General features: G+C 50.7%; 1 protein-coding gene across 4 annotated transcripts; it reads left to right on the top strand.

Moving 5' to 3' along the window:
- Window positions 1–510: 510 nt before the first annotated feature.
- git1 (G protein-coupled receptor kinase interacting ArfGAP 1) lies at window positions 511–22,035 on the top strand. Of its 4 annotated transcripts, XM_076015198.1 has the most exons (22): window positions 511–662; window positions 4,183–4,316; window positions 4,614–4,726; window positions 5,958–6,063; window positions 7,050–7,136; window positions 7,485–7,615; window positions 7,876–7,970; window positions 8,273–8,315; window positions 9,605–9,631; window positions 11,545–11,593; window positions 11,876–11,948; window positions 13,631–13,728; window positions 14,555–14,666; window positions 15,567–15,691; window positions 17,192–17,344; window positions 18,041–18,370; window positions 19,321–19,389; window positions 19,907–19,983; window positions 20,223–20,405; window positions 21,452–21,515; window positions 21,632–21,738; window positions 21,774–22,024. In XM_076015198.1, the coding sequence occupies exons 1-22, from the start codon at window positions 611–613 to the stop codon at window positions 21,880–21,882; spliced, it is 2,337 nt and encodes a 778-aa protein (XP_075871313.1). In that variant the 5' UTR covers window positions 511–610; the 3' UTR covers window positions 21,883–22,024. The 4 variants fall into 4 exon arrangements, with proteins under 4 accessions (XP_075871313.1, XP_075871310.1, XP_075871311.1 ...); XM_076015197.1 differs by having other exon boundaries at window positions 544–662; window positions 21,632–22,035; XM_076015195.1 differs by lacking the exon at window positions 9,605–9,631 and having other exon boundaries at window positions 21,632–22,033.
- Window positions 22,036–22,221: the final 186 nt, after the last annotated feature.

Below are 22,221 nucleotides of genomic sequence, written 5' to 3'. Positions count from 1 at the left end.
AACAAAAAGACAACAAAACTCAAACGTTAAGGCAATTTATCCACAAACACACACAGGCGTGAAATGGAAATACGAAGATAGTGACACAGTTGTGTGTGTGTGTGTGTGTGTGTGTGTGTGTGTGTGTGTGTGTGTGAATTGACAGTACAGTACAGAGCTGCCGTCTCTCGGTGACTCGGTGGCAATGCAACCAACAACATACACATTCACATAGCCAGATTTTTATTTTTTTTAAGAGAACAAAAATCGCGTAACTTGCCCGACCCCTGGAGTTGAAGAGGGGGGATCGGATCGTGGTGGGCGAAGAGGAAGAAGAAGAAGGAGAAGAGGAAGAGGAAGAGAGCAGAGGAAGGAGAAGAGGAAGAAAGGGGGATTGAAGGGTCAGCTGGACGGCGGCGGGGAGAGCCGATCACAGCAGCCTGGCTTCCGAGGGGGGGATTCTGGGGGAGCCGCCGCATCGGTTGACGGCAGACGTCGGTCGGGCCACTAACCAACTCACTGACTAACTTGCCGGTGGTGTTGGGGGGGTGGGGGAGACTGAGGGCGAACACACTGCATCGCCGGAGCCGCAGACATCATCCAGCTCCTGGAGATCCCAGCCGCGGTCGAGATGTCAAGGAAGCTCCAAAGGACAGAAGTCTGCGCCGACTGCAGTGCGCCAGGTACGGCAAAAAATAAATAAAATAATAATAATAATAATCACAACAACACTTTGGATTTTGTTGGAACAAATACATGAGGGTGCGCAGTGACGGGTGGTTGGGGTGGGGGGGACCGCAGGGGCCGACGCCGCTGTCACTGTCACTGTCAGCGGCGTCCTCGGAGCAGGAAAACGGCCAAGGCTTCGGGTCGTCGCTTAGGCCCAGAATAAACAGTGCCGGGGAAAAAGGCGTAGAATTTCTACCAGTGCTTTAACTGTGATCATGTGCCCCGGTCTTTGAAGCCTTTGGCGTATTAAAAGAGTCCATTTGTCCGGGGAGAAGCTGCTCGCTTGGTTTGCTGCACTGCTGTGAAAATATTTGAGTGTCATATTAAAGTTGCACTGGGTCGTGTTTGAATCGAGAGACGCTTGTTTTGATTTGGCTCAAGGGGCGTTAGCCTAGCCCGGCTAACTAGCGCCGGCCGAGTTTGACTCACTGCGTTGCTGACTGCCAATACATTTGTGTGTGTTTTTCCTCTTAAAATTCATCATACGCTAACATACTATGTCATAGTTCTATTTACGGTACGTGTTGGCCTGTTTAGGACTTTCCCCGCGGCGTTGGAAGATAGTCTACCCGGCTAACGTCGCTAGCTCGCTCCGCTAACTTTTGCCTAACGACACACAATTTGTAAAGCCACTCTCTCTAAAAGCCTCAGCTTGTATCTCACGTCAACTATTTAGCGTTTGCTGTATGATAAGAGCTGAACAATCCGATGAAAGGCTTGTTTTTTTTTTTGTGTGTGTTTTTTTGTAAAGACACCGCATCAGTGCTTTGCTGCTGGCGTTGCCAGGGTGCCATGAAGGCTGAGAGGATACCGACGCAGTGTTTTAATCAAAGTCATTTTTGAAACGATGATGATGTATTCGAGCATCACCTGACGTGTAAACACTTTCCTCCCTCCTCCTTCCCGGTGACGGAGACATAAATAAGCCCACCTCAATGAATAATCGTGTATATTTTAACATCATATATGCATAAGACATCGCTATAGTTGCAAAGTGTAAAGTTGATGATGTTGTGCCATAGCATCCCTCGTTGTTTGCACTGGCTGGCACGTACAGCCTCACCTGACCTCATGTTTGGCTTGGAGCACTTCCATCATTTATCCTGCTGGCTGAGAGAGAGAGAGAGAGAGTGTTGTTTGCATTTGTTCATGTGCACATGCATTGCAGCAGCTGCTCTCCTCACAGCTGCTCCCTCCAGAGTCTCCAAGCTGAAGCCTTCACTCATCACTCTGGGTTCAAAATGTTTCTCTTGATGACCTGAACCTTCTCCTGCTGCCCTCCCGGTTCCCCCTCGTATGTCCAACCTGCACTCACCACACTGGTATTTTCCTCCTCGCGTTTACCTCCAGCCAAACAAACCCCAGTTAAACGGCTGATGTGAGAAGCAGGTCTGTTCTCTACCTGCGCTAGCTTTGTATTCCTTCTGCCTCGGCCGGCTCTGGGAGTGCAGCCCCTCTCCTCAGGACAACATGCACACACACGCAGTGCATTCTGCAGAAAATGCTGACCTAGCCACTGGTGACAGGCCACCAACCACCCTGCAAGCCAGCTTTGTGTCATGTAACTGAGGGGGAATAAGTCAATGACACTAAACTGAGTAAAAAAATTCAACCAGGATTTTAACACATTGGTCATTGCAACTATGGGGTTGATTGGCCAAAAAGCTGCTTCTGTTTTATGATGTGAAGTAGTTCCAGAGGACTGTGTGATTGCTTTCCTGTAACACCTCCTCACCAATGATCTGTGTGTCAACTCATCACACACACACACACACACACACACACACACACACACACACACACACACACACACACACACTAGCGTATACATTTTGGATAGCTTCACTGTGCTGCCTGGTACTGATCCAGCCAGTAATGCAGAGCGCATGCAGCTGCAGCCTGTGGGAGTTTTTAATATTTATTATTACGCAGATTAGGGAATTAAAGAGCCGCAGTTGAGCCTTCCGAGCCGACAGTGGAGTGTTCTAAACAAGGCTAAGGCTCTTATTAAAGCCATTTTGCGTTGCTGCTTTATTTCTCTCTCTCTCTCTGCTGCTGGCGTAGCAGCAGACCTCCAGCGTCGCGTCACTTCATCTGATGATGGACTATTTTCGCTCCATTAATTCCATAAAGCCAGACAGTTTTTATCCCAGCCAGCAGGGCGAGGAGGTGGAGCGTGGAGGGAGGGAGGCAGGCGTGTATTTGTTGTGATATTGCGAGACTGTATTAGTTGTGAGCGGCTCATCACGCCGGGGGTCCCCAGGGCAGAAACATGACCCAGACTCTCTGTGACGAGTCTGTCAGTGTCACTCGGCTGCAAACCGCTTCCTCTCATCTCCTCGCTCAGCCGCTCCCTCTTCACAATACTCAGCGCTTTGATTTGGGAGGAATCGGATGCAAATGAAAGCAGACGCTGATAAAGTCCAACGTTAAAATACCCTCTGACTGCCAGGCCCAGGCCATCAGAGTCCAGCCTATACACCTCATAATATCCTCAATAAGACGCCACGGCTGGAGAATCCACAGAGAATCACACTGACTCATCACATCACCTTCATACAGGGAGCTGCTGGTGGAGCGACGCCGAGCATGTAAATCACTGCTCAGACTGACTGAGGCCACTGGTGCTGTCAGCGCTTCCAAATCAAATGTGATTTGTCAGAGATTCCTCAACAAAGTTTTAATGAGTCCACCAGCACTGCGGTGCAGTGAGCTTCGACTCCAAACTCGGCCAATCAACTGAACATCGTCGCTGATTCATGAGAGACCAACCGGACGATAACCAAACAAACTGAACTATTAAGTCACTAAACAATTAAACATGTTGCTGCGCCAATGCACCGCCTTATTTACATTTTAGACTTTAAACTAAGTCTCCATCTTCTCCTTCAGCCGTGATGGCAGCCAGACCTCCAGCTTGAGTTCAGTCTTAGAGGCTCGCAGGTTCTCATCCAGTCACGTTGGATTGTTATCAGATTGGTGGGAAACTGTGCTGGATGTGATCAGTGTGATGGTTTCTCATTGGGATCTGGTGAACTTTGTTCCCTTCACTACCTGCTGCTTTATACTTTAATGCTCTTTATTATATCTGTTAACCAAGACACACTTTCCTCACACAAACTCACACAATGCTGCTTTTAACTTCACCGCTGCTGTGTTGCATTCTGGGGAACCTGCACTGATTTGCAAGCCTTTCTTTGATGCAGTGGAGTCACAGAGGATTCTATGTTTCCTCACCGTCTGCAGCGCCACGACATTCAGAATCAGCTCCCTCAACATTAATATCTCGGTATCATTTTTGCAATCTTTTGTGAAAGTAACGCAGACTGATGATATGACGTTTGCGGTGCACAGAGTTTGAGGTGTTTTGCGCTGATGCGCCCACCCTTGCAGTACCGCAGGCGTCCTACTTGTGTCTGGGTTCGAACTTCTTCCTGTTGACGCCACGCGGCGATGTTTTCTTCTGTGTGCCAGACCCGGGGTGGACCAGCATCAACCGAGGGGTCCTGATCTGCGATGAGTGCTGTTCAGTGCACCGCAGCTTAGGGCGACACATCTCCATCGTCAAGCACCTGAGGCACAGCGGCTGGCCCCCCGCACTGCTGCAGGTGAGGGCGGCGAGTCAACCGCACTACTAACTAGTACATGAAGCCACTGCTGTCTGATGAGTTAATGTACAGTCTGTTCAGTTGTCTTTGATTGATGTTGATTTTGTAACCACACATGTTAAGCAGAGTGCATAATCTGACAGTGGAAAAGCAACATAGGCTGGAAAAAAAAAAGGCTATCAGCGTTGTTCCTCTCTCTACCTTCATTGTGTTGGATTACAACACAATGAGCATCAGAAAGTGACTTTTAAGACCGAGTGCCTTTCAACGCCTGCTCGTCCTTGTATGTGTGTTCAGATGGTTCAGACGTTGGCCAGCAACGGGGCCAACTCCATCTGGGAGCACAGTCTGCTGGACCCAGCGCAGGTGCAGAGCGGCCGCAGGAAACCCAACCCCCAGGACAAAGTCCAGTGAGTCTGCAGGGAGAACACACACACACGACACACACGATAAGCATGATACATTGTAGCACCAACAGTGTGTCAGTAAATCGTTTTTGAACGTTCCAAATGTAACTTCTAGTTTAGTTTGTTCCATGCGTGTCTTGTTTTTCAGCTCGGCCTCTGAATACATTGACAGATTGTTCAGTAAGTCAGAGTGTGGGAACGCTGCAGTCAGGAGTGACGGCCACTCGGTGTTTCGCAGCTCAGTTTTATGACAGCAGGGGGCGCAGCGACACTCCGTTTCCTTGCCTTCCAGACCTCAGTTGTGTCCAGATGTTTGTGTGCACTTTGGAGCAGAGCGACTGGAAGGTTGTGGCTGAATGGTGTACACAACCAACAAGCTGCCCCTTGCTAGCTTGTCTTCCTCCTGCTGCTAGCCGGACTGTGACTGGTGCACTCGTCAACCATGTAGCACAATTTGAACAAGTCAAGGTTTCAAGCCTCTGATGTTTCCCAGCGTAGCGTCAGGGAGGTCAGAGGCTGCAGCTCGCTGCACAACACAACACAACTGTTAGTCGATGTCGTTTATTATCCAGAGTTATAAATAGTTTATTATTCATAGGCATGCGCCAGTATCTGGGATCGGTACCGATACCGGGGTTGAGTACTCTGCTTGTACTCGTAAAATATGTGCCGATACCACAACACCGATACCAGTACCAGTTGTACACGTACGTCTGTGAGAGTTGAGTGGAAGTTGTTGTTGTGTTTGTGCTGCAGTGACACTGCTTCTAGAAAAGCTGCTGAGCAATGAAAAGCAACTGAACAGCAAATCAAAGTCTTTCTATAATGCGTATCAAGTACTCTGTGTGGGTAGAGTACTCACATGGAAGTACTCGTACTCTACTCATCTTGGAGAAATAAATTGTGGTATTTATTTTGTCATGATAATGTTTATGTTAATGGCAATAAAATCTCACCCCACCGCTATCAAAGATGCATGCAATTGTAGGTGATTGATTGTTAAAGAACAAAATTGCAAAAAAGGTGCAAGGAGCTTTTTCCTGTTTGGGCCGAGATAAAGCAGCGCTCTTCTAGCACCAAGCATCTCTCAGGAAAACAAATGCAGTGTTGGATTATAACTCTGAACTGGAGTGGCAAGTCTGACTCATTAAATAATTAATCAATCTATTTCTATTTCTATTTCTATACTTTGTCCTGACTGATATTCTGTGTGTTTCTTCATCTTGCCATGCAGTCCCACTAAGTCAGAGTTCATCAGAGCCAAATACCAGATGCTGGCTTTTGTCCACAAGCTGCCCTGCCGAGATGACGATGGCATCACAACCAAGGACCTCAGTAAGGTGAGAGCTCACTCTCACTCTCTCACTCTCTCTCCCTCTCTCTCACTCTCTCACTCTCTCACTCACTCACTCTCACTCTCTCACTCACTCTCACTCACTCCCTCTCTCTCACTCTCTCACTCTCTCACTCTCTCACTCTCTCTCACTCTCACACTCTCTCCAGCAGGTGGCTGGCTGGCTGGGGAGGGAGGAACTTTGTTATTTGTTTCTTTGTTTTAATACAAACAAGTGGATTTTTCTCATGAGAATAAGAATGCCTTTATTAATCCCACTGTGGGGAAATGTCCATAGCAGCAGCAGCAGCACGTACAGTGCACCGAGTCAATTCAAAAATAATTCATAAAAAATAATCAAAAAGAAACACGTGTATATATAATGATGCATATATAACACAACTGTTCATAGCATCTAAATATCTTGCTTTAATTTCTTACTGTTGAAATATTTTATTGTATTTTTATTTCTTTATTTCTTTTTAATTATAATTCTCCTTCTCTTTTGCACTACATTGTTGCTGTAATGATGCAACTGTCCACCAATGTGGGATTGATGAAGGCATTCTATTCTATTCTATTCTATTCTATATTAAACCATTATCATTGTTTATAAAGAAGTTGTTTTATTGCACCTTGGTCAAATGCAAGTGGTTGATAAAACTGTCTTGAGTGACGTCACTGCTGCTGCTCACCAACACCACGGCTGGGGCTACAGCCACCAGGCAGGAGCAGGAGCAGGAGCAGGAGCAGGAGCAGGAGCAGGAGAGGATGTGGCTGAAGTAGCAGGAAGTGAAATAATGATTCCAAGTGCTGCACTCGGCTGATGATGATGATGATGATGATGCCTGTTTCTGCCTCTTGATGCTGTTTAATCGCTCTCACACACACACACACACACACACACACACACACACACACACACACACACACACACTCACACTCACACACTCACTCACTCTTGTCTCACTCTCTCCTCTTCACCTCTATTAGCAACTCCACTCCAGCGTGAGGACCGGCAGTTTGGAGACGTGTCTCCGCCTCTTGTCCCTCGGCGCTCAGGCCAACTTCTTCCATCCGGTAAGAGCGGAAGAAAAGAAAGAAAGAAAGAAATAAAGAGAGAAAGAAATCCTGCTTGTTGATTTCATGTAGGAAGTCTTTTTTTCTTTTCTCTTTTTTCCCTTTTTTCTTTTCTCAATTTTTTTCCTTTTTCTCATTTTTTCTATATTTTTCTTTTTTCCCTCTCTTTCCTTTTTTGCTTCCTTCTTTTTTTCTTTTCTTTTTTTTCTTTCTTCTTTTTCCTTTTTTCTTTCTTTTTGTTTCTTTTTTCACATAGGAAATCTGTATCTTATCCCTGGGTCTTGTCTCTTGACTCTCTCTCTGTGACCCCTGACCCCTCCCACCCCCCACACCTGGCCCCTCCCCCAGGAGAAAGGTACCACCCCACTGCACGTGGCTGCGAAGGCAGGCCAGATCCTGCAGGCGGAGCTGCTGGTGGTGTATGGCGCCGACCCCGGGGCCCCCGACATCAATGGTCGCACCCCTATGGACTACGCCAGGTACGAGCGAGCACGCGGAGAGAGAGAGAGAGCGCACGTGATTGGATGTTTTTCACCCTGGTTTGCTTTTTGTTGTAGTATCTTTTGCATGTTGTTGCTGATGAAGTGTTGAAGGGTTATGGTTAGGGCTTCCAACACAAGCTTTGCAGGAATAATGGAACCTTGCCATTACAGCACAAACACCACCAGTGATGTTGATGTCTGGGGCAGACAGTGAAGCTGCTGTGTGATTGTGTGTGTGTGGTTGTGTGTGTGTGCAGGCAGGCTGGTCACATGGAGCTGGCTGAGCGTCTGGTGGAGTGTCAGTACGAGCTGACCGACAGACTGGCCTTCTACCTGTGTGGGAGGCGCCCAGGTAACCAGCAGCCACCTCCTCCTCTGCACTCACTGCACCATCAGAGCACACTCACTCCTCCTCACTCCTCCTCTCTCCTCCTCTCTTCTCCTCTCCTCTCCTCTCCTCCTCTCTCCTCCTCACTTCTCCTCTCCTCTCCTCCTCTCTTCCCTCCTCTTCTCTCCTCTTCTCTTCCCTCCTCCTCTCCTCCTCTCCTCAATGCTCCTCCCTCCTCCTCTCCTCCTCTCTCCTCCTCTCTCCTCCTCTCTCCCCTCCTCCTCTCCTCTTCTCCTCTCCTCACTGCTCCTCTCTTCTCTCGCCAGATCACAAGAACGGCCACTACATCATCCCCCAGATGGCAGACAGGTATGATGATGTCACATGACGGTGATGTGGTTCTGCTTGCACGATGTCACCTTTTAACTTTTTGCTGTCATCTGGTATCACTACATTCTTTCTATAAATATGTACATATATATGTATATATATTTTTTAAAGAAAGAAAGGGAGAGTGTCCCACGAAGCCACGACCCAAAAGTGGGTTGCGAGCCGCCAGTTGAGAAATGCTGCACCAGAGACAGTCTGCTGAGTTCCCGGTGCTCTGTGGTGCTGCGGGTGCCTCCTCACTCAGCCGCTGGCCTTCAACATACATGACAATGTGAAAAATCCTCCGTGTGATTCACTTCATGTTAGCAGAAAAACAACAACTGGCCGTTGCTCTGCTGCTGCTGCTGCTGCTGCTGCTGCTACTCACTGTTCCTGCCAGAGGGTGCCGCCACACAGCTGGCCTTCAATCTCCAGCCATCATTTCAAGTGTCTGGGGCTTCACCTGCCAGCGCTGATTTAGCCCGGTGTTTGCTGAAGCCGGTGTGTGTCTGTGGTTTGAGGGGTACAAAGCGCTCAGTCAGGCTGCCATGAGTCAGGGGTGGCGCCCCCTCCAGGCTGATTCACCCTGTAGGCGTCCAGTAGCGACGGCTCCATCCGCTCACGCCAGGGTTGGAGAGATGTGTCTCAAGTATCATCAATAAAACTATTATAAAGGTATTTGAATTAGTGTGTTATGTTGAGTACAGTTTCAGATTTAAAGGTGAATCTGCTTTTATTGCTTTACGGCCAAACGTGACAGCAAAATACAGCACATGTAAAAAGTAAATACAGCCACAGTTTTACATCATTGACTTCCTGTCTGAACCAGTCTACCAGGATACATGGACAGACAGACAGACAGATGGATGGTGCCGCCCCCTGGTGGTGGTGGTGGCCACACACTGACTTTAACGGTCTGCTGTGGAGCTGCAGAAGCTTTCAGTGTGAGCCGGGGGTCCGAACTCGGCCCGTTTTCCCATATTTCTGAGCTGTCACTACTGAGAAGCAGCAGGAGGATGAGGAGGAGGAGGAGGAGGAGGAGCAGGAGGAGGAGGAGGAGATTTAAAAGCAACAACATGAGAGTGACGCACCAACACAACACAGCAGAGCTTTGTCCCAACTCTGCTTCTGATGAACAACATGAAGCTGTTTTGATGTGTGTGGCCTCTCTCTCTCTCTCTCTCTCTCTCTCTCTCTATCTCTATGTTTCTCTCTCTCTCTCTCTCTGTTTCTTCGCTCTTCTCATCCGTCTTCTGTTCTCTCCATTTCGCTGCGCTTGGTGGAGCCAGAGCTCGTCCTAAGTGTCCAACACAGAGGTATCTTCACTTTCCTTGTCCCCTTTTTCTGCACCATGTCTCAGACCTCTCTGTCTCTCCTCCCTCTCTCCCTCCCTCCCTCTCTCTCTCTCTCTCATCCTCCCATCCTCCACTACATTTCATTTCAACTCCTGTTGGAGAATCATCTTACAGCACTCTCATACCTCAATGATTTACTTCACATCCCAGTTCAGATTAATTTGTTGTCTCTCATCTCTAACAGGACAGAACTAGACTAAGGACTAGACTAGACTAGACTAGAACAGAACAGAACAGAATAGATGTACTGTATTGATCCCAAATCTGGAAACTACGCTGTTGCAGAACTAAAAACAATACAAAACAGAAACTACAGAGCAGAGGTGTGTAGTTTATAAACCACTGAGTGGAGTCAAAGTGGGCCAAGGTCTGGGCTCAACGTTGATAATGAAGCTGCCAGGCTGCGCTGCAGGGGTTATGGAGCCCTCTGGTGGTGGTGGTGGGTCCTCCCTGACCACTGGTATGCCTCATTGCTCTTGGCTTGTGTTGTTTTATTATTTACGTTTTACTCTTGGTTTGATGCTTTCTTGTAGCGCTGTGAGGTTTCCTCAATGCAAAGTGCAACGTAGATAAAATCTATTGTGATTATTATTATTATTATTATTATTATTATTATTATTATTAGTTATTATATTTATTGAAAGACACAAACAGTGGAGCTTTTTGTATGGAGCCGAGCCAGTTTGGCCTCAGCACTGAATATGGAACACTTTGCTAGCCAGTGAATCCCTTCAGTCACTGTATTGCAGTGCATTGACCAGCAGATGGTCACAGTCAGCAGTTGGGGCCGTCAATCAAAACAAGACATGGATGTTAATGTGGGAGCCCTCTCATTGGCTCTGCTGGGTGGCTGATGAAGACCATGCTGGACCTGATTGGACCTTCTTCACCGTCATGCTCTGATTTATCCTCCCTCCCTCCATCCTTCCCTCCCTCCCTCCCTCTCCATCTCTCCATGCCTGTGTCTCCTCCTTCCCTCCCATCCTCCATCCTTCCCTCTCTCCATCTCTCCCTCCATCCTTTGCTCTCTCCCCCTCTCCCTCCCTCCTTCCCTCCCTCCATCCATCCTTCGCTCTCTCCCTCTCTCCTTCCCTCCTTCCCCCTCTCCCTCCCTCCTTCCCTCCCTCCATCCTTCCCTCTCTTCCTCCCTCCCTCTCTCCCTCCCTCCTTCCCCCTCTCCCTCCCTCCTTCCCTCCCTCCATCCTTCCCTCTCTTCCTCCCTCCCTCCTTCCCTCTCTCCCTCTCTCCTTCCCTCTCTCCCTCCCTCCCTCCGTCCTTCCCTCTCTCCCTCCTTCCCTCTCTCCCTCCCTCCCCGCTCTCCATCCCTCTCTCCCTCCCTCCTTCCCCCTCTCCCCCTCTCCCTCCCTCCTTCCCTCTCTTCCTCCCTCCCTCTCACCCTCCCTCCTTCCCTCTCTCCTTCCCTCTCTCCCTCCTTCCCTCTCTCCCTCCCTCCCCTCTCTCCTTCCCTCTCTCCATCCTTCCCTCTCTCCATCCTTCCCTCCCTCCATCCTTCCCACTCTTCCTCCCTCCCTCTCACCCTCCCTCCTTCCCTCTCTCCTTCCCTCTCTCCCTCCTTCCCTCTCTCCCTCCCTCCCCTCTCTCCTTCCCTCTCTCCATCCTTCCCTCTCTCCATCCTTCCCTCCCTCCATCCTTCCCACTCTTCCTCCCTCCCTCTCACCCTCCCCCCTTCCCTCTCTCCCTCTCTCCCTCTATCCTTCCCTCTCTCCCTCCCTCCCCTCTCTCGTTCCCTCTCTCCCTCTCTCCCTCCATCCTTCCCTCTCCATCCTTCCCTCTCTCCCTCTCTCCCTCCATCTCTTGTCCCCAGTGTGTCTTCACCGGCGGCTTCACTGACTCTGCTTCTCTCTGTCTTTCAGTCTGGACCTCTCGGAACTGGCCAAGGCTGCCAAGAAGAAGCTGCAAGCGGTCAGTGTGCTCACATGCTAATATATGGAACACTGCATAGTGCATACAGTAGGTGGCGCTGGCTGTCGTCTTCCACAGCGGCCCTAAAACAATGGAAGAGGTTTTGCGACGTGACAAACACAACTTGCTGCGACGGCTTCGGGGACGTCGGCACGAGAGAATGTTAATATTCAGATGGTCCAGAGGAAGTCCAGTCCAGTCTGATGACCCCAGTCTGCTGCTCTTCTGACGTTTGTGCTGAAGGTGTGTGTGTGTGTGTGTGTGTGTGTGTGTGTGTTACAGCTCAACAATCGGCTGTTTGAGGAACTGGCAATGGACGTCTATGACGAGGTGGACCGGCGGGAAAACGACGCAGGTGAGGCGGCTTCCTCTTCGTCTCCTGCTGCTGATGGCACTGCTGTTATGCCTCGTGTGTGTGTGTGTGTGTGTGTGTGTGTGTGTGTGTGTGTGTGTGTACAGGTACTACCCAAAAAATGAGAATACCCAGTAAAAGTGGTTTTATTTTGGCAGTTTAACACCAAAGATTAAAGCAACACATTTTATTGAGCCATTCCACACAAACTGACATCTCAAGCACTTCCTTGTTGTGACTTTGCTGATTAAGATTTTCATAAAGATTTGACTTTATGTAATATTCTACTTTTTTGAGTTTTTTTTTTAAGCTCCAAAGACCTGATCAGCAAAATGCAAAGAAATAAAAACTTGAAATACATTGATTTGGATATTATTCCTTTGTATAATATGTCACATTCACCTTTTAAGTTGAACTGCAGAAATACAGCAACCTGTTCAGGATATTCTAATGTTCTGGGCAGTACCTGTATGTGTGTAGATACACTAGCAGTCAAAATCTTTCTCCACTGCAGACACTGCAGACATCAAATATATGAGCAAGATTTCTGGCATTATGTAGCAAAGAAAAACACGTTAAAATATGATTTTTATGAATTATGTGTGAAGGGAGAGAGGAGGAGTGAAGAGAGGAGAGAGGAGGAGAGAAGGAGAAGAGGAGGAGTGATGTGTGTTCTTCTGTAGTTCTGATGGCTTCAGTGAGAAGCTGCGATGTCAACAGTCATCAACACATTGAGTTCACAGGCTGGGTCCAAACTGTCGACTGCCAGTGTGTATTTCTATAGTCTGGGTCGGATCGTTCTGATCAGCAGGCTAGCAGAAACCATTGACTTGCACTAGCCTAGCAGCAGCGAGGTGCTAACCTCAGAGGACAGGCTGGTCTCCACACTGGCTTAACTGGAAAGCAGGTCCAAAAATGTCCCAAACATTGTGACCACTGGCTTGGAGACAGTTGGCCAGTGGCCCAGGGTTCCAGGGTTCCACACACTGCACCCACTGCTCAGAAGCAGCTGCTCACTCTGGGCTGGGACCAGGCCTGGAGAAAAGGGCTGATGTGGACGGAACCAGTGCGGTGAAGAGGGGAAGGCGGAGGAGGAGGAGGAGTGGAAGAACCACCACTGGGATTCTTGCAGTCTTTTCCTCCTCCTCCTCCTCCTGCTCCTCCTCTCTGGCTCCACGTCCTCTCCTCTCCGAGCCTCTTTTCTCTCCGTTCCCCTGCATGCAGCAGCAGCCTGCTGGGAAGCAGGGCACGGTAAGTGACAAAGGCAGGACAGGCACACGGACCCCCGACCATGACCCCGTGGGGGTCAGGTCGCCCTCCATCCCCCCAGCTGTTGCTGCATTCCTACTTTCAACTGTGCCTGCGAGTGTGTCCCTCTGCTCTGCTGGTGGTTCTGCTGCTGGTGGTTCCCCTGCTGGTCGTTCCACTGCTGGTGGTTCCACTGCTGCTGGTGGTTCCCCTGCTGGTGGTGGTTCTGCTGCTGCTGGTTCCACTGCTGCTGCTGGTTCTGCTGCTGCTGCTGGTGGTTCCCCTGCTGCTGGTGGTTCCACTGCTGCTGGTTCCGCTGCTGCTGCTGGTTCTGCTGCTCCTGGTTCCACTGCTGCTGGTGGTGGTTCCCCTGCTGCTGCTGGTGGTTCTGCTACTGGCCCACTGACATCAGTGTTGTTGTGCTTTGTGTTGTCCAGTGTGGCTCACCACCCAGAACCACAGCACCTTGGTGACGGAACGCAGCGCCGTGCCCTTCCTGCCCGTCAACCCCGAGTACTCAGCCACACGCAACCAGGTGAGAAACACACACAGGTGCACACACCTGCGTGCGCCAGCCCACACTGCAGTGTACAGCTGCTGTAATGACTGCACACTCAGCCCGGGTTGGGCTGAGTGAAGGCTTCTGTTCTGTTAGCAGGCAGCTTTGCACTTCATACACAAAGATCTGCACTTTTTACTCCTTACACTGGAAGAACACTGGCAGTGGGCTGCACCTCATGGCTTAGTAGGGATATACACTGCATACACTGCATACACTGTATACACTGTATATCCTGTATATACTGTATACACTGCATATACTGTATACACTGTATATACTGCATACACTGTATACACTGTATACGCTGTATACACTGCATACGCTGTATACACTGCATATACTGTATATACTGCATATACTGTATATACTGTATACACTGTATATACTGCATACACTGCATACACTGTATATACTGTATACACTGCATATATATACATATGTCATTCTTTTTTGTATGAATTTATTTACTCGTTTATTTTATTTCTAATGAGCATGTTTTCTGTCTGATAATTATGGGATGTATTATTCTAACTGTCTGATAATGTCACTGTGTTGTCCTATTGCACAATAAAAAAAAAAAAGCCAAGGCAGAACGAGCGCGGGTCTGTGAACAGCCAGTGGAAAACAATCCCTGGCTGTCTGGTGCGACGTCACCGTCGGCCTCCCTGGCTCGTGATTGGTTGTGAGCGTGAGGGCCGGACTGCAGGACTCGCTGTTCCACGCACAACTCCCGGCACGGCAGCGCTCCCGGGCCTCGACGCTCTGACGCTGCGTCTTTGTCCCGTCTGTCTCCTCGCAGGGCCGCCAGAAGTTGGCTCGGTTCAACGCCCGCGAGTTTGCCACGCTGATCATCGACATCCTGAGCGATGCCAAGCGCAGGCAGCAGGGGAAAGGCCTCAGTAGCCCCACCGGTGAGACCACACACACACACACACACACACACACACACACACACACACACACACACACACACACACACACTGCTGTCCTGCACTCTGCAGGTTCAACCTGCTTCCATTCCGCCTTGAGAATCATCATCGTCCCAGGGCACACCGAGCAGAATAACACTGACGGTGCAGCGTCTTCACGTAGTTCTGCTCAGTCCGGGCCCGGAACCTGAGGAACCTGCTGAGTTGCTCACAAAGATGTGGGAGGAGAACGGCATCGGCTTCCTTTCAAAGCACTGCGGTCACTGGAATGATGGCAGTTTTAGAGCAATTAAGACAAATTGGATCATTTTTAGAATAGAATGGAATGGTATGGAATGGAATGGAATAGTATGGAATAGTATGGTATGGAATAGTATGGAATGGAATGGAATAGAATAGAATAGAATAGTATGGAATAGAATGGAATGGTATGGAATAGAATGGAATGGTATGGAATGGAATAGTATGGTATGGAATGGAATAAAATGGAATAGTATGGAATGGAATGGAATAGAATAGTATGGAATGGAATAGAATAGAATAGTATGGAATAGTATGGAATGGAATGGAATAGTATGGAATAGAATGGAATGGAATAGAATAGTATGGAATAGAATAGAATGGAATGGAATAGTATAGAATGGAATAGAATAGAATAGTATGGAATGGAATGGCTTCATTTGTCCCACATTGGGGACTGTTGCAGTGACAGCAGCAAATACATGCAAAGAGAAAAGTGAAAATTTAAAGAAACAAAATATCCAAATGATTTCCATAACTTGGTGTTTGTAAGTGTTCTATTGCAGCTGCAGTGAAATGTGGTGGTTTATGAAATGTTGCTACTGGGACTCAGTACGAGGCCGCCTGTTGTGCTGCCTCCAGACCTGCAGGACCTGGGCATGGACGACGACCAGCACGACTACGACAGCGTAGCGTCCGACGAAGACACCGACAGCGAGCTGACGGCCCAGAACAACAACAACACGCAACGCAGCAACCGCGCAAAGGTACGCAACAGCGGACACACTGGAGATTTAAAGGTCCAGTGTGTGAAATTTGACTTGACTTCATGATTTTCTATATTGGATCAAAAAGCTGAACATCAATACGTGAATACCAGCGTCTACTGGCAGTGCAGTACAAGTCCTCTGGGTTCCTCTCGGTTCTCCTCTCTGGATGAGAATCTCCATCCATCAGTCAGGTGTCCCAGTGCTCCCAGTGAGCTGCCATCTTGCACCAGCATGTTTCTGAGGAAACTGCCTCAATAAGAAACGCACCGTCAGGAGGCTTCCTGAGTACCAGGGGTCTGTAAGAAGTTCACTCACTGGACCTCTGGGTTGTCCCTGCCAGGGAACTACTAAGAAACATGAAGAGAGGAACAGATGGCTCTCAGTCCCAGGTCTCTCTAGACCCTCTAGAGGGCGCTAGGGTGGGTCAAGTCTTTCTAGGGGGCGCTATTGAGCACATTGGTATAGTTTTTAAAAGAGAGAACATTTTTCACCACTTCTGACCTTCTTAACCTACCTGATTGTAGAGGATGTTGAGGGTATGTTAGGAGGAGGAGGAGCAGGAGGAGAATAAGAAGGAGGAGCAGGAGGAGGAAGAGGAGGAGCAGGAGAATAAGAAGGAGGAGGAGGAGCAGGAGAATAAGGAGGAGGAGGAGGAGCAGGAGAATAAGGAGGAGGAGGAGCAGGAGGAAAAGGAGGAGGAGGAGCAGGAGAATAAGAAGGAGGAGGATGAGGAGGAAGAGCAGGAGAATAAGAAGGAGGAGCAGGAGGAGGAAGAGGAGGAAGAGCAGGAGAATAAGAAGGAGGAGGATAAGGAGGAAGAGGAAGAGCAGGAGAATAAGAAGGAGGAGCAGGAGGAGGAAGAGGAGGAGCAGGATAAGAAGGAGGAGGAGGAGCAGGAGAATAAGAAGGAGGAAAAGGAGGAGGAAGAGGAAGTGCAGGAGAATAAGAAGGAGGAGCAGGAGGAGGAGGAGCAGGAGGAAGAGGAGGAAGAGCAGGAGAATAAGAAGGAGGAGGATGAGGAAGAGCAGGAGAATAAGAAGGAGGAGATGGAGGAAGAGCAGGAGAATAAGCAGGAGGAGGAAGAGGAGGAGCAGGAGAAGAAGGAGGAGGAGGAGCAGGAGAAGAAGGAGGAGGAGAATAAGAAGGAAGAGGAGGAGGAGCAGTAGGAGAAGAAGGAGGAGGAGGAGAAGTAGTTCCACTGATGGCTCCTTGATGGAGTTTCCTGCTGAGGAGAAGTTGCATCAGCTGTTGGAATGTTAACTACAGTGTGTCCTCCTCCAGAACTGCGTATCCCAGCAGGCCTTGCGGCGGCCGCAGTCACAGCTGCAGAGTGACATCACTGCCTGGTCCCAGTCGCTCTCACAGAGCCCCGGTTCTCCCTGGAGACCACCGAGACTCCTCCAGAATCACTGCCAACCAAGCTCACACTGTCCTGTGTGTGTGTGTGTGTGTGTGTGTGTGTGCGCGTGTGTGTGTGCGTGTGTGTGTCTGGTGCAGAGCATGGACTCGTCGGAGCTGTCGGACGGGCCCATCACCCTGCAGGAGTACCTGGAGGTGAAGAAGGCCCTGGCCTCCTCTGAAGCCAAGGTGCAGCAGCTGATGAAGGTCAACAACAACCTGAGCGAGGAGCTGCGGCGGCTGCAGAAGGAGGTAGGGGGCGCTGTCCCTGCCACGCCCACACACCAAGGACAGAAGTGACTGAAGAAAAGAAGTGTGTGTGTGTGTTATCAAGTCACATGGTCGGTGATGGTCAGAATGATGGGACCAGTGGTTCTGTGACCAGTGGTTCTGTTACCAGTGGTTCTGGTCCACTGGTGGAGTCGATGTTTCCACAGCACTCAAATTTTTTTTCAATAGAAATCAAAACGCCGGCCCAGGTGTGGGCAAACTACGGCCCGGGGGCCATATGCGGCCCGTTGAGCTTTTTAATGCGGCCCATGGAAGTTGAAGGAATGTGAGTGAGTCACCAGGCAGTGAGATCAGGACCGCCCTCATTGCATCATTGCTGCCTCATTGTCTCCAGGGGGTCTCTGGCGGGGGGGGGGGGTTGACCCCCCCTGACCCCCCTGACCCCCACTGTATTTTGCACACTGCTCGTATCCCCCCCACCCCACTCTCTCATTTCTCCTCATGTGCTTGAACAGGTTGGTGGAGGTCACTGACCCCTGCACGCCCCCCCCCTGCTGATTTCAGTTTGTTTGTCTTTGATTTTGGATGCTTGTGTTTGACCATGCAGTTGTCTCCCACCTCCTCCCCCTTTAACTCCCCCCCACCCCACCCCCCCGCCCTGCCCCGCCTCCCTTCCATCCATCCAACCCCCCCCCCCCCCCCCCCCCTCTCCTGTAGATCACACGGACGCAGACAGAGAACAGCGTGCTGCGGGGGGGCCAGCCGGCTGGGGGGGCCGTCAGCCGCGGGGTGGGGGCAGTCGGGGGAGGGGGTCCCTGGCAGGGGGGCGGGGCCAGAGGGGTCCCGGGGGGGTTCAGGCCGGACCCCCCGGGGTTGACCACGCCCTCCTCCTCGGCCCACATCCACCCCCACCCCCACCCCCACCGCAGGGAGCGCCAGGCCGTCTCCATGTACGAGCCGGGCGCCGCCCCCGGCCCCGCGGCTCACGGCCCCCCCGCCCTGGAGTCCCTGGCCGCTCGCCTGCAGCCCCTCCACACGGCAGCCTCCGTAAGTTAGAGCTCTGACCCCGCCCACACACAGCCAACCCAACCCCCCTCCAGCCTAACCCGCCCTGACTCCTCCCACTCCCTCCTCATCTCCTCCCTGGATCCAAACCAGTGGTCACCTCAGGACCAGTGGTTCTCAACTGGTGGTCGGAGGCCCCGGACCAGTTGAGAACCACCTGGTGATTGGAGGCTCAGGATCATCAGCAAAGTCCCCACTCAAACTTAGTGGGAGGCAGGGGGGGGGTGTGCGCCACCTGGTGGTCACGGTGTTGCTGCTGTTACCCAACTGGTTGCAGCACTGAGCCGTGTTCCAGCTGTAGCCCAGTTTATATCAGAACCACTGTGAGTCCGACCCACAGAGACTCACCCCCCCCCCCCCACCCCCACCCCCAGTCTGTCTCTTCTCTCCTGTTCTCTTCACCTGTCTGTCTGTCTGTCTGTCCTCCTCACTGCAGTGCAGCTGCTCATCCTCTGGCTGTAAGCATTCTGTCTGACACTTTGCTTTTTCCCTTTGTTAGTCATTTCACTCTACGTGCTTTGGGACAGTTCTGCCTAGCACCACCTGCTAGCGTAGCCTAGTCCAGTGGTGGAGTCTAGTTTATTCTAGTTCTAGACTATAGATCTGGCCTTATCAGTCTTGATGGTGGTCATGTGATCTGCTCGCTGCTCCTCTCTCTGCTGCTGCTGCTGCTGCTGCTGATGCTCTCTCTCTCTCTCTCTCTCTCTCTCTCTCTCTCTCTCTCTCTCTCTCTCCCTCCATCCCTCCCTCTCTCCCTCTCTCTCTCTCTCTCTCTGCTGATCTTCTGTCCTGCTGTGGTTGCTCTCCCTCTCTCTCTCCCTCCTTCCCTCTCTCTCTCTTTCTCTCTCTCTCTCCTCTCTCTCTCTCTCTCTCTCTCTCTGCTGATCTTCTGTCCTGCTCTGGTTGCTCTCACTCTCTGCGTCTCCTCCCAGGTGAGGAAGGGAAGCTCAGGAGGCCCAGCTTCATTCCTGTGTGGCTCTACAGAGATGGGCAGATACATGGTAAGCGCTCACTACCTCCTTCAAATACTGCAAAAAAACAAACCTTGCTCTCTTTGTGGCGGTGTGGCTTGAGGAGTTACGCAATACTATACAACATGATGTAATTATAAAATAAAATTGATTTTAATTAGAGTGATAATATCAACAGTAATAATAATATGAGTAAAATAATACTGATAATAGTACAAGTGCAGTATAATATAATAAACATTATGAACAATAAAATATAATTGTTACATGATTTTGATATATGTGTATATATATATATATATATATATATATATATATATATATATATATATATATATACATATATGTATAAATGTGTATAGAATGTATCATAGAATATATAGAATAGAATAGAATACATTCACTATTTGAATCTCCATGATTATGGGTGTTATGGCGCAACAAAGATTTTGGCAGAGTTCAAAGCTGCTGAGGTCATCTGACCTTTGACCTCCAGGCTGGGGTGAGCAGGAAGGTCAACAGAGTTTCCCTCTTGTCTGCTCTCCAGGTGTCGAAGCAGGAGAAACACGGCAGCGGCAACGACAGCGACTACGACAACACGCAGTCGTACGACGTGTCGCTCAGGTCAGACCCACTGACACACACACACACACACACACACGCACACACAGACACACACACACACACACACTGCAGGGTTCAGGAGTTGTGATATTTTCTGCTCTCTTCAAGTCTTTTTGTTGCGTTTCTGTGTTTCTCCCCATAATTGATTGATGTATTTATTTATTTATAATGTTGCACGACATAATCAATGACATCATGATGAGGCTGCACACCCACATGTTGCTCCACTGTGTCTGCAGCATGGGCCGCAGCAGCGAGGAGGACAGCCGGGGGGAGGCGGAGGAGGGGGGAGGAGGAGGTGGGGAGGCAGGAGAACCAGACCCCACCCTGCCCTGCACCGAGGACGTCATCCTGAAAACTGAGCAGGTGACCAAGAACATCCAGGAGCTGCTGAGGGCGGCGCAGGAGTTCAAGCACGACAGGTAGGAGAGAGAGGGAGGAGTGAGTGGAGTGAGTGGAGTGAGTGGAGTGAGTGGAGTGAGTGAGAGTGAGAGTGAAGAGTGCGTGGAGTGAGAGGAGAGAGGCGAGAGAGTGTGAGAGGAGTGAGAGTGGAGAGGAGAGAGAGTGAGTGAGAGGAGAGAGTGAGAGGAGAGAGAGGAGTGGGAGGAGTGAGTGGAGTGAGAGGCGAGAGAGAGTGGAGACTGAGTGGAGTGAGAGGAGAGAGGAGTGAGAGGAGAGAGGCGAAAGATAGTGAGAGGAGTGAGTAAAGTGAGAGGAGAGAGTGGAGTGGGAGGAGAGAGTGAGAGGAGAGGAGAGTGGAGTGGGAGGAGTGAGAGGAGAGAGGCGAGAGAAGAGTGGAGTGGGAGGAGTGAGAAGAAAGAGTGTGTGGAGTGGGAGGAGAGAGTGAGAGGAGTGGAGTGAGAGGAGTGAGTGAGTGGAGTCAGAGGAGTGGAGTGAGTGGAGTGAGAGGAGTGAGTGAGTAGAGGAGTGAGTGGGTGGAGTCAGAGGAGTGGAGTGAGAGGAGAGAGTGAGTGGAGTGAGAGGCGAGAGAGAGTGGAGACTGAGTGGAGTGAGAGGAGAGAGGAGTGACACGAGAGAGGCGAAAGATAGTGAGAGGAGTGAGTAAAGTGAGAGGAGAGAGTGGAGTGGGAGGAGAGAGGGAGAGGAGAGTGGAGTGGGAGGAGTGAGAGGAGAGAGGCGAGAGATAGTGAGAGGAGAGAGTGGAGTGGGAGGAGTGAGAAGAAAGAGTGTGTGGAGTGGGAGGAGAGAGTGAGAGGAGTGAGTGAGTGGAGTCAGAGGAGTGGAATGAGAGGAGTGAGAGGAGTGAGTGAGTAGAGGAGTGAGTGGGTGGAGTCAGAGGAGTGGAGTGAGAGGAGAGAGTGAGTGGAGTGAGAGGAGTGAGTGAGAGGAGTGAGTGAGTAAAGTGAGTAGAGTGAGTGAGAGGAGTGAGAGGAGTGAGTGTTCGGTGTGTGACTCCAAGGTGTCCTGGTGCTGACCTGCTCCCTCTCCTCTCCTCTCCTCTCTGCAGCTTTGTGCCGTGTTCAGAGAAGATCCACTCTGCCGTGACTGAGATGGCTTCACTCTTCCCCAAAGTGAGTTCCATCCACTCCGCTCTGGCTTTTCTCCCAGTCACTCCCTCCTGTCACTTCACTCCTGCTTCACTCCAGCCGGACCTCAGCTGATTGTCTCTCCATCCTCTCTTTCTCAGCGACCAGCGCTGGACGCCGTCCACTGCTCACTCCGCCTCCTGGCCTCCAGCGCCTCACGGCTGCAGGTGGAGTGTCGCAAGGCGGCGCCCTCGGCCCCCTCGGAGCCCGGGGGCGTTCCCGGGGGGGTCTCTGGGGTCCCGGGGCGGTGGACTACCAGCTCCTCACCCAGCAGGTCATCCAGTGTGCGTACGACATCGCCAAGGCCGCCAAGCAGCTGGTCACCATCACCACCAGGGAGAAGAAGCAGTGACACCACGGAGGAGTGGAGGGACGGAGGGAGGGAGGGATGGAGGTGAAGAAGGGAGAACAGATGGATGGATGCACCAGAGGAACGGTGGACTGAATCACACTACAAGGGAGGAGGAGGAGGAACATCTGCAGCCAGCGGCGAACAAAAGGAAGAGGAGAGGAGGAGGGGAGGAGGGGATGGTTGGGAGGAGGAGAGGAGGAGGGGATGGTTGGGAGGAGGAGAAGAGAGGAGGAGGAGGGGATGGTTAGGAGGAGAAGAGGAGGGGAGGAGGAGAAGAGAGGAGGAGGAGGGGATGGTTGGGAGGAGGAGAGGAGAGGAGGAGGGTTGGGTGGAGGGGAG

This window comes from Nelusetta ayraudi, unplaced genomic scaffold (genome assembly GCF_046127955.1).
Source record: "Nelusetta ayraudi isolate G7.1 ecotype Tasmania unplaced genomic scaffold, CSIRO-AGI_Nayr_v1 ptg000182l, whole genome shotgun sequence".
Classification (NCBI taxonomy): domain Eukaryota; kingdom Metazoa; phylum Chordata; class Actinopteri; order Tetraodontiformes; family Monacanthidae; genus Nelusetta; species Nelusetta ayraudi.
The sequence above is the reverse complement of the archived record's forward strand: the minus strand, read 5'-3'. Positions and strand labels throughout refer to the sequence as shown.